The sequence below is a fragment of the Schistocerca gregaria genome, chromosome 1, assembly GCF_023897955.1.
Source record: "Schistocerca gregaria isolate iqSchGreg1 chromosome 1, iqSchGreg1.2, whole genome shotgun sequence".
Lineage (NCBI taxonomy): Eukaryota > Metazoa > Arthropoda > Insecta > Orthoptera > Acrididae > Schistocerca > Schistocerca gregaria.
In genome coordinates this window covers 1,033,401,271-1,033,414,087 of record NC_064920.1, presented here as the reverse complement: position 1 = coordinate 1,033,414,087, position 12,817 = coordinate 1,033,401,271, and the positions used below count along the sequence as shown (strand labels likewise).

The window sequence follows — 12,817 nt, the reverse complement described above, 5'->3', positions numbered from 1 at the left end:
GGTGGTGAGGGTTGGTACTCTGTATACCTGCAAGGGGGGGGGGGGGCATTGGCCTTAGAAGATGGGGCAGTGTTGGTGGTGGTTGCTGCGACATTTGTGTTTCTTCTGTCAGTTGTAATAGCAGCATAGGTGAGACCCTGGTTTGTGGTTGCCTTTCCTCTGGTCCTGTAAGCTTTGATGACTTCACAACTGAGGTAACTGGCAGGATGAGATTTGTTGCATCGGACACATGTGGGGGGATTGTCTTTATCCTTGGGGCATTCTTTGGAGGTGTGTTCTTCGCTGCATTTCACATTCTTAATGGGAATTGCACAGTGTCTGGCCACATGGTCGATGCATTGGCATTGATAACAGATGGTGGGGCCACATTTGCCCCAAGGTTCCTCAATTGAGACGTCCATGTTTGCTATGGCCTTCAGTGTCAGCAATTTTCAATTGTTTGGTGTATTGGTAAGCACTACCATAAAGATGGGGGTGTCTTTGTGTGTTTTAGGCGATTGTACTCTGGAGATTGACCTGGGGACAATTCCAATGGCTTCGAGTTCTCCCCTCAGATCATCGCACAAGAAACTGAAGGGGAACCCTCAGATGCCTTTTTTTGATGGGTTTGTCAGGTGAATAGGTGTAGAATCCTCATAGACTTTTTGAGATTTCCTATGTGACTTTCATGAAATCTGCAGTAGTTCTGGTCTGAAGCTTGTAAAGATTTTTACCGGCTGTTCTGAAAGTGAAAGGGTTACAGAGAAGGCCCTTGATAGTTTGCAAGAGGATTTTGTACGCCTCGTTGAATTCTATGATCATGGGAGGAGGTTTCTGTGACTTTGTAGTAATTTGGGCCGTGGAGGCCGAGGTGTCATTTCGGTCAGTTGGCTCGGCGTCCACAGCCGTGAAAGAGTTATTTGCTGATATCAGAGCAGTGCTCTGGGCAGGAACTGTCTGGGTGGCTGAGATGAATCCCTCCACATCTGGAATGGGGCAGGACTTCTTGTGTCGATTTCAGTTAGCTGACGAGTTCAGAGTTGTCTCATTCGTCTTTTTCCTCCTGGTAGGCCAAGGACACTCTTCTGTTGGCTTGGAATACGTGGTAGCAGTTGGCTTTAAGCCAGTGAGAAGCTTCATGCTTTCATTTGGATCCAGTGTGGCATTGCTGGATGTTAAAATGCCTGCTTGATGCAGGTCAGTGACTCTCGTGGCATTGCATTCTTGCTTCTTCTCCGCAGCCTTGGACAAGTGAGATGCGTTTTGTGCATCATCCATAATGCCAATGGAAGCGTTGAAGTTTGGGCATAGAAGAAGGAAAGCTAGCCTTGGCCTCAGCAAGCACGGGCTTGTCCCGTGTGAAGGGGGCCCTGGCTCAAAAAGTCCCCATCTATTAAGTGCGCAGTGTTTTATTCCCGAATAAAGCACTACCCCAACCAAAAGAGTGCTGGAACATGGCAAAGTTGCTTGTTGCAGGCTGTGCAGAGCAGAGCGGAGCGTGCGTGTGGCGGCCCTTGAACTGTGGCAGGTGGCGGCGTTGTCCGACCCCCCCCCCCCCCCCCACCGGCCTAGCGCTAATAGGAGGGGTGGGAAGGGACAGCCACCGTGCGCCACTTGACTAGCTATATATAGAGAAAGACCACGGTCTATCGACACTTCACCAGAAGATCATGAGAATGACACTCATCGAAACATCGCGGATATTCGATGTAGCTGCCCGGATAGAAGCCCAAGAAGATTTCATCAGCTAATTCATAAAGTTTTGAAATCATATGTAAAATTTATTGGAAATTGCTATGGATTCTCATTTTCAAATACTGAATGAACAGTCTAAGTATTTGCACACCATCATTTATACTGCCTCAAGAGGAACACACAGCTTCCAGTTGTACTACTTGCCTTATTGTGTCAAACTCTAAATATACAATTACACCTATCAATGAAGATAATAAACCAGAGCCATTTGTAGATGACTACAATTATAATTCTTTAATCACGAGTAATTTTGTGAAAGAAAACAATGATATTTATTGGGTTTACATAGTAGTAACTGGTAACAATAGTAAAACTTATCAGATACTCACTATTTATAATATGTTTACAAGAATGATAGTGTTTCAGCGACAATGACAAGATGTAACACAAGGTTAATACAAAAATTCTTGCCTGAAATCCCATTATATCTGACACAACTTAAAATTTATATCACACCACACAACAGTACCACAAATATTACTTACTGCACGTCTCTTGCTTCAAAAATTAATAACACTTTAATTTATGTTTCTCTGCCAAACAAAAATGAACACCGCTAAGACAAAATGTTATTCACTTACACATTTAAATCGAATGGATCTCCCAAATATTTATATTTGTTACCTACTTCTCACACATACAAAATAACTATGGCGCTTAGGAGCAACAATGATCTTCACTGTGAGACATAATTAGTGTAATCAGAATCAAGTATGTTGCTTCATTTACGAAGTGTCCATGACAATTAATGGCCTCTGTACCTTCACAGAACAGCTCCAGTGTGCAAGTGCTCTATCAGCTGCTACTTCTTCTGTGTGTATTATTGTCTTACCATCACAGCTAATGTTTTTAAAGTAGGGACTCTTTCCAGCTCTGATACAAACTGTCAGATTCCTGTATACAGCACTGTAAGATAGACACAATTATAAATTAACAAATGACAAATGATTAGCTCCTGTTTAAGTGTTACATTCAATTGTTAATTTCATACCACTACAGGCTGACCATTTACACAACTGGCTTTGACATTAATCTTAACCTTTATATTTTTGTTTTTTAAACTACATTTTACTCAATGTACAATCACAGACACACAAGCACAAACACTAATACATATCAAATCACACATGCAAAAGTTTAGTTTAAGTTTTCAGTATTTTTTTATCTGTTAGGCTCTTTATATCACTAGGGTAAGTGGTTAAAATGTTTTATGATGAAATACTTCACTCGTTTCTATGACACATGACAGCTAAATGATAGAATTGTGTCATTTCTCTTTCTACTATTACATGTATTATTGCTACTGACATATAACTGAATGTTCATTACAAACTGTATATGAGAGTAAATGTACTGTGAAGTTGCAGTTAGAAGGCCTAACTATTTAAAGAATGAAATACCAGACATTCTAAGGTCCAAATAACACATTATCCTGTTAAAAAATTCTGTCAAATAAACACTTTCTCATTAAATGGAGCACTTTCTCACTAAATGGAGAGTTACCCAACAAATGATGCTATAAGTATCAGTGAGCAACAAAATTAAGACACCATTTTGCATTTCCATGTCCAAAGTGTCCTCTTACTGATAATGCAAAAGTTGATTGACTGCGGTATTCAACAAGAACTTTAACCTGATTTCTATGGGAGGTTCTTAGAAATATTAACACGCAAGATTTTATAAAATTTTGTTTCATTTATAGATTTTCTGATGTGTCATAGTGATCTGCAGGAAAACTACACTCCTGGAAATGGTAAAAAGAACACATTGACACTGGTGTGTCAGACCCACCATACTTGCTCCGGACACTGCGAGAGGGCTGTACAAGCAATGATCACATGCACGGCACAGCGGACACACCAGGTACCGCGGTGTTGGCCGTCGAATGGCGCTAGCTGCGCAGCATTTGTGCACCGCCGCCGTCAGTGTCAGCCAGTTTGCCGTGGCATACGGAGCTCCATCGCAGTCTTTAACACTGGTAGCATGCCGCTACAGCATGGACGTGAACCGTATGTGCAGTTGACGGACTTTGAGCGAGGGCGTATAGTGGGCATGCGGCAGGCTGGGTGGACGTACCGCCGAATTGCTCAACACGTGGGGCGTGAGGTCTCCACAGTACATCGATGTTGTCGCCAGTGGTCGGCGGAAGGTGCACGTGCCCGTCGACCTGGGACCGGACCGCAGCGACGCACGGATGCACGCCAAGACCGTAGGATCCTACACAGTGCCGTAGGGGACCGCACTACCACTTCCCAGCAAATTAGGGACACTGTTGCTCCTGGGGTATCGGCGAGGACCATTCGCAACCATCTCCATGAAGCTGGGCTACAGTACCGCACACCGTTAGGCCGTCTTCCGCTCACGCCCCAACATCGTGCAGCCCGCCTCCAGTGGTGTCGCGACAGGCGTGAATGGAGGGACGAATGGAGACGTGTCGTCTTCAGTGATGAGAGTCGCTTCTGCCTTGGTGCCAATGATGGTCATATGCGTGTTTGGTGCCATGCAGGTGAGCGCCACAATCAGGACTGCATACGACCGAGGCACACAGGGCCAACACCCGGCATCATGGTGTGGGGAGCGATCTCCTACACTGGCCGTACACCTCTGGTGATCGTCGAGGGTACACTGAATAGTGCACGGTACATCCAAACCGTCATCGAACCCATCGTTCTACCATTCCTAGACTGGCAAGGGAATTTGCTGTTCCAACAGGACAATGCACGTCCGCATGTATCCCGTGCCACCCAACGTGCTCTAGAAGGTGTAAGTCAACTACCCTGGCCAGCAAGATCTCCGGATCTGTCCCCCATTGAGCATGTTTGGGACTGGATGAAGCGTCGTCTCACACAGTCTGCACGTCCAGCAAAAACGCTGGTCCAACTGAGGCGCCAGGTGGAAATGGCATGGCAAGCCGTTCCACAGGACTACATCCAATATCTCTACGATCGTCTCCATGGGAGAATAGCAGCCTGCATTGCTGCGAAGGTGGATATACACTGTACTAGTGCCAACATTGTGAATGCTCTGTTGCCTGTGTCTATGTGCCTGTGGTTCTGTCAGTGTGATCATGTGATGTATCTGACCCCAGGAATGTGTCAATAAAGTTTCCCCTTCCTGGGACAATGAATTCACGGTGTTCTTATTTCAATTTCCAGGAGTGTATTTCTGCTTCTTATCAACATGATTGCACGTAATTTATATGGAGTAAGAACAAGAGTGGACCTAATGATTTATCAATCTATGTGGTACATCTTGTAACACCACAGTTCGTTTTTACCATGGAGATCACTGACTGACTGACTAACCATGAGACTGACTGAATAAAATTTACTGGTTGATTTTTAGTTTGATTTTTTCCTCAAGGGAAGCCATCTGACACCAGTGTACCATTACTTAATTCAATACTGACATGGCTTTAGTGATTTTTTGAGTGAGTGCCAATAATTTAATTACCTACATTCAGGTAATAGATTGTTAAAATCACACACTCAAAACAATATACAAAAAATGTCTTTCATCATTAAAAATCTGGTAAGTACAAGATATACCATGCTATAAACTATTTAAGCTATTTAATTAATCAAATAATCTTACCAGAATGTTAATTAAATTATTTTTATCCTCATTAGCCTATCTGGTTATAAATTAATTCTGATTAAGCCACTGCAAGTTGCCAGAAAAGCTTAAAAAGCCTAAAAAGTTCAGAGCAGAGGTACAAAGTTACATAAACATTGTTTCCACTTTTTATAGTAGGAGTACAATGTTACATGAACTTTGCTTACACTTGTCATGAGTGCCATTCTCAGATATATCTATGCATTTATATGTATGATAACTATGAACACATTTGTATCTATTTATGTGAATTTAGGCTTTCCTGGTGTATACTGCTGATGAAATCTGCTCAGCCTTCCATCCGGGTAGCAGTGTCGAAAATCCGTGATGTTTCGAACTCACTGCGAACTCACCATCTTCTGGCGAAGTGTCGATGGACTGTAGTTGTCCTCTACATAAAGCTCGTCAGCGCCACGTGGTGGCCATCCTTCCCACCCATCCCACCGGCACTGAGCTAGTGGGGAGGGGGGAGCCACGCAGGGCTGGGCAACGTCGGCTGCCTGCTGCATTAGTCTACCTTAGAATCGCGGAGCGTTAGCAGCTGAGCACGGTGCCGGCGTATAGCTGCTAATGCAGGGTTACATACTGAACTTAAATGGTAGCCCTTGTCCCTGTTGACGAGATTGTCACATAACCTTATTTCGACTGATTCCTTGATGACGCTCTCCCAGAGCCCATTGGCTTGGCAAAGCAGTATCATTTCTTCAAATGGGAAGGTGTGTCCCTCATCGAAGCTGTGTTTTGCCACGGCCGATTTGTCCTTGTGCCCCAGCTGCATGCATCTAATGTGTTCCTCACAGCATTGCGAAGTGCAGTGTTGTGTTTGACCAATGTACTGGAGCCCACACTCGCATGGTATACTATACATACTGCGAACTTGTAGCTGGCAAAAAATTGCTTTGATGTTGTTTTTCCCCATTATTATCGCAATTTTGACTTTCGGGGGCCCAATGTAGGGGATAAGGGTGAGTTTCTTTTCCTCTTCCTCTTCTCTGTCGATGGCTGTGTCAATCTTTTTCTTCCTCAATGCTCATCTAATATGTGCTTCGCTGTAACCATTCCGACAAAACGCATCCTTAAAGTGCTGCAGCTCAGCTGGAAGGCTGTCTTTGTCACAGACAGCTCTTGCTCTGTGAACCAGCATCGTTAGAACGGTGTGCCGCTGTGCTGGGTGACGGCAGCTCAAAGCGTGGAGATATAGGTCCGTTTGGGTCTTCTTTCTGTATACTGCATGTCCTAGCATGCCGTCTGCTTTTCTCCTTTTAAGGATATCAAAAAATGGAAGATATCCATCTTGTTCTAACTCCATTATTAAGTGCATGTTTTTGTGAATGCTGTTCAGGTGTTCATGGAATTCATTCAGGGCTTCTGTTCCATGTTCCCACACAATGAATGTGTCATCAACGTAACATAAGAAGTGTTTAGGGTTAAGACATGACGTTTCTATTGCCAACTCCTCAAAGTGCTCCATATGGAGAGAGAGATTGGCAATCCCTGTGTGGGGCGGCGAAGAAGTCGTCGAATGAGTTGTTTGAATGTTCATTTCACGTAACAGACTATTGCCGATGCAACATATGTGGGACGGCGAAGAAGTCGTTTAATGTTGAATGAAAGTTGAACATTGCCACCTTAAATCACGCGAGCCTGGCAACTAATTTGGTGGCCAGTCAGAAAGCGAAGGGAAACTTACTGACCTTAGTTCCCAGTCTGCACGGCCACATTCCTGTACAGCCCAGCTAAACGAAAAATATCCATAGTTCTTCACGGGATTAGGGCTGCTTCAATAAAATTTAAAGTTCCAAACAAGATTTTATTATCTTAAAGGCTCACACAAATTACTCGAAACTTCTGAAAATGCTAAAGACATTAAATATTGTTAATTCAGCCAATCGTTTAATAGTTCAGAGGCGACTTCTACAGCAAGTTCCTCCCGAATAGTTCATTACTCTAACTAACGGTACTCTATTAATAGTTCGCAATAATGTTAAAAAAAAAATTAATGCTCGCCTTAAAAGTGGAGTTAGTCACCACTTGCCACGCGGAATTATACTTCACACGGACGGCACAATAACAGTTTGTTACCGAAGTCTAAACGATCCAGGACGGTGTACAGTCCTCGCGATTTTCAATGTCCGTTTACATTGCTAAGTACGCGCATGTCACAGCCCGCTATGACGTCACCCGAGGCGAGGCGCGATCGGACGTTAAGCTCGCGTGGACTAGGCGTTGGTCTAATGCGGAGTGAGCTTCCTACTGCCTCTGCCGCTCTTTTTATATAGCTCCGGCGCGTACCGCCAAGAGAGCATCTGTTCTTTTCGTTCTTATGCAGATGCCTGCAGCCTTCAAATGATCGCTATCTCAGGCACATAATCTTAAATATCACATTTAATAATAGCTTTACAAACTTCTCAATTTTTGTATACATACATCTGAGCAGTACAGAAGCACGTAGAAAATCTCAGCCCGCTAAAATTAAAACTTTACTCTCTAGAATTTTTACAATGGAACTAACGGTAGATTGTTACCTCTGAACCATAGCTTTATCAAGACTTGTATCAGCTGTTAATTATGCTACAAGACTAAAACTTGGTGTAGCTTTGTTAATTGTCCTATCTGATCATTGGTCTTAAAGAATTTGTTTTATCATTAAAATTTAAAGTACTTAATCTATAATGCTTATGTACATTTTACTCACAAAAGTAGTTTTTACTAAATTACTAAAAAACTAGAAGAGGTAACTGATTGTGGTATTTCCATTATTATTATTAGGGTGAACTGAAGCATCCTACCAATTTTCAATATTGTAGCTCTATTATTTCGCGCCTCTGATTTTTCCGAAAAACGCGGATTCTGGAGTCAATTTTAGTTTTATGGTTTTGGAAACCAGCACCACTCATTAATGACTTCTTACTGCACCTTCTCACCAAATTTTGGCTTCCTAGCGTCATTATTTAGCGCCTCCTATTTTTCTTTCAAAACGTGAATTTTACGTAAACTACTAATTTTATAACATTAAGATTTGTTACCCTGAAACATTATTACATAGAACTATACTTTAACAAAGTTTTACACACAAATCTTAATTTTTACTTTTATGTTAAATGTGGTGCAATACTATATGCAGGCGCGTTACGATGACGTGACGCTACTAGCAGTGAACTAGGGTAAGTCCCGTGCACTCGCTCGCCTCTGTATCTTATACATGATACAGCGCTTGCTTTGCTTCATCACCCCCTTTTTAATTTTCGTGAAAATCTATTTTTGAACAAAATTAAATTTCTAAAAGAACAAACAAGCGATGGATTACTTTAGTATACCTCTTTCAACTTAAGTTGCTTCTTCTTAGGAAATTCCTTATTACTACATACACAAAATAACCATACTCATATACACATAGAAAACCTAGTACAGAAGACATTCACAAATTATTTACATACATTTACATGGAAATATAAATTTTTCAATGGTTACAAAATAGTTATTTTTTTTTTTTTAAAAAAAATCAGTCTCTTCCTGAAAAAGAAAATACACACGACTTTTATCACTGCAACGCACTCACATTTTTCTTTTACTATAATACTCGGCACTGTGGTGGGTGTCCTATTGTAACACTCATTTAATTTCACTGATTGACAAAATTGTGGGAGGAAATTGTATTCACTGTGGTTTGCGTCTCTACTTCCAATCTCCCTACCGCTTGTTGTCAGTCATTCATGCAGCCTGCATGTCCCTGAGAAACAGACAATACAGTCTAAGTTTCTGTTTTCAACTTATATCTAAGGTAGGACAAAGTACATTTTATAGTTTATATTCTGGCACTATTTTACTAATTGTGAAGTTGTCAGAAAGACATTTAGCACTAAGTCGTATCTGATACAATAGCTCCTACTTTCTTCTTTCATAAATAATCTTTTAGGTTCCTAAATAGTGAAAATTCTTTTAGCAAATTAATATATTAAGATCTTGCTTCAACTTAGAAAATTGAGTAACCTTTTAGTTTTAATGTACTCTGGCTTAATTATCGTATGGATTAGTTCATCAAAGAAGTCATTTGCTGACCAGCACTTTGCTTTATTGTATGAATTACTAAAGAAATTAGTTATTTTCAGTATACCGATTCCAAATTTCTGCATTTTCCAATATTTGTGTGTTTCTGTTGTCTGTTTAACTATTTATTTGCCTCAAGCAAGATTTAGCGTTTTTCACCATTTCACGAGACGTGAGGGAATTATTCTTTAATCCTACATCATTTACTTCAATTTACTTACTTCACTTCTTCACCTCATTCATTTTCTCCCTTTTCTTCCAGATTCAAAATACTTCATTTCTCCACTTCTTTCTCCCTTTTCCTTTTGTCAGCCTATTGACGTCCTGTTTCTATATATTTGGTGCGATCCTCACACCACTTCCACACATCTCCATTTATTTAATTCTAAAACGCCATTGCTTGCCTCTATGAGCATTACCTTCTTACGCTGTTTTCCTTCAGACAACCTTATTTCTAGCAACATACTACCTTCTGCATAATCTCATGGATTATTCATATTCATACCGTACTTCGTATACTGCAAAGTGTCTCTCTTAGTTGTAGTTTCTAACCCTTTACAATTACATGAAATATTTTAATTTATTTATTTTAGCCATGTTTGCCTCTTATTGGTACTCAGACTTTTGTTTTGCCATTCACTAGGTAGATCCTTACTAAGAATACTTAAAACCTAATAGCATATATACAACATGAAGACATATGTGATTCTTACCTGTTATGATAGACCAGAAGAAGGGAATGAAACTTGAAAAGGAAATAAAGTTTCACCCAGCTGGGACTGCACGGTACGCCAAACCGTGTATCCGCCAAAGAGTGGCAGACTCCCTACAGTAATTAATTACTGTTAATTTTAAATTCCTTTAGATCCACAATATTTCTTAGACCTAGTTCTCTCTTACTCTTTGGATATTCCAAACGATAGGCATTTGCATGAGGTTTACTTACTATTCTAAATGGTCCATGATATACATGCATAAACTTTTTAGTTTCTGCAGAAATTTTCTTTGATTTTTCTTTTGTTTTGACCAGCACTAGCTCACCAATTTTAAAACTAGTGGGGGAAGCCCTTGCATCATGCCTCTTTTTCCTATCTAAAGCTCTTTTGCGTATATTTGCCCTGGCCTGTGCTTTCTTCTCATCCAATGTACTCTGACTTAGAACTGGAAAGTCAATCATACTCGGAATGATATTATGTGGTTCCTGATTGAACATCAGCTCACATGGAGCAAAACCTGTGGCATCGTGTTTCAGATTATTAATTATCTCTTCAACCTTAGCACTTTCCTCATTCTCACTGAAAACCAAATTTTCCTGCAAGTATCCTTTATTCTTTATTACTCTAATAGGCAGTTCCCAAGTTTCATTACTACCGCCTATATGACTTCCTATAAAAGACTCTCTTATCACTTTAGAGTCAGGTAAAGTTAAAATTAAGTTGTTCTGATCAAAATTGATCTTTCCCTGGTACTTTGATAAGAAATCAGTACCAATCAACATATCAACACTTAAGCCTAGCACAATCAAACAAGGATGATCTATTACTACGTCATTTATACCAATGGGTATCAAAGCTTCGTGTTGAACTGGTCTAGAGACTTTTCCAGTAGCACCTATAATCTTTAAGCCACTTACTTTCATAACTGTTAACTTCTCTTTATTGGGTATGGTGTCAAAAAATGTTTGTGATAAAGCACTTGCTTCACTGTCACTGTCAAGCAGACAACGCACAGTGACTCCTGATATGTTTACTTTGATAACAGGGTGAGTTATTTTACATTGAACAGGTTGCTCACACACCTCGTCTAATAAATCTCGTTCTATGTTCTTCCAGCTAAAGTAATTCTGATCAGTTGCAATTACATTTACATTTACATCCTGGGGCTCATCATGCTCTATAATCTTAGCTGCTTTCTCTAATCTGTCCACTAACTTTAAATCGAAGCATCTGACGACTTTTTCTACTTTTGTTTGCTGCACATCAGCCAAACTATCCTCTACCTCTGAGCAACTGCGTCCCTGCGCAATATTGCTGTTCATAAGAATGTCGTCACCTTCAACCATTTGTGGCACGTTTACACAGCTACTAGATTCTTTCACCTCGTTTCTATTTCTACCCCCTTCATTCATCATTTCCTCCTCTCTAAAGTTTTGCAGTACTGATTCTACTTCTGCTACTTCTACTTCAGCTTTTAGATTGCCATTTTCATCGAATATGTAAGCTTTTACTTCATCATTATTCCCATCAGACTCAAACCCATTACCTATTTCTTCCCCATTATCTACCTTGAGTTCCTGTTCTTCCTTGACCCATTTTTCTAGTGTATCCAAAATACTATCCACTATTTTGTGAGAGTGGCTTAACACATCACTGGTATTATCTGTATTTATTTCGTCATCCATGTTGTCTGTCTGTGTATGTTGGCTGATTGTCTGTGTTTCCGTTACTGGCTGTGTTACTGTTACCGCCTGGTGAGCGCCAGTTTCCTCATAGACGGGATTTAGTTTCCCACACGCGGCCTGTTGTGTTCATCTGTGACACCACTAGATATAGTAGCATCATGACTCCCTTCTTGTCTTAATGGCATAGGATTTACTTCTCCACTTTCGTCATAGTAGTTGTTACGAAAGCGTGGTGAGTATCTACCCCCTCTTCCTCTGCCACGGCTTTGGTTTCGATAGTTTGTTTTGGTGTGCCTAACTTCCATATTTCTAACGTTCACGTTTCCATTATTTTGTACGTGATTGTTAGAAGATTTGTTATTCTGCTGCACCTGCTCCTCAGCAGCAGCTACTCTTTCCACTCTTTCCAGATATTCAATAAATTTGTCTATATTATCTCTAGGGGCGGAAATGATCCTCTTCTGCCAGTACCACGGCAGCTTACCTTCTAAACCCATAATGATCATATCTGGCTTCATCTTTTCTGTCAAATGTGACAGTCTTGAAACCCACTTCCTAGCGAAATCCTTTACTGATTCACGCCCTGGGAAAAACTTCTTACCACTCCAGAATTCCCTTAACACATCATTTTGTTTGTTATGTGACCAGTATTCGTTGAGAAATGCAGACTTAAATTCAGATAAAGTTTTACATTTGATCATTACATCCGCTGACCATCGCAAAGCATCACCTGACAAATGACTTCTTATAAATGAAATTTTTTCTCTTTCTGACCAAGTGTTGGGGAGAACATCCTCAAAGTCATTCCAAAATTCAAGAGGGTGAATGTACTTATCAGGATCAAAGCGCAAAAACTGTCGACACCCTATAAAAGCGGCGTCAACTGAAGTCACATGCTGTACAGTAGAATGACTAGAATTAACAGAGGTTACTCTATTTTCTAGGTTAGCAATGTTAGTATTTAATTCCTCTACTTGTGACTCTACTGCTTCTATCCTGGCAGAACATCTTTGTTCCACT

The 12,817-nt window shown here is 40.7% G+C and overlaps 1 protein-coding gene across 1 annotated transcript in view; it reads right to left on the bottom strand.

Annotated features, from left to right (window-relative positions):
- Positions 1 to 1,941: 1,941 nt before the first annotated feature.
- The window catches only part of LOC126279293 (MORN repeat-containing protein 3-like), a 68,388-nt gene continuing 57,512 nt past the window's right edge, over positions 1,942 to 12,817 (bottom strand). The window contains exon 5 of the mRNA XM_049979664.1: positions 1,942 to 2,640. Within this exon, the coding sequence (XP_049835621.1) occupies positions 2,584 to 2,640 (57 nt within the window). The 3' untranslated portion in view covers positions 1,942 to 2,583. The remainder of the gene's footprint in view (positions 2,641 to 12,817) is intronic.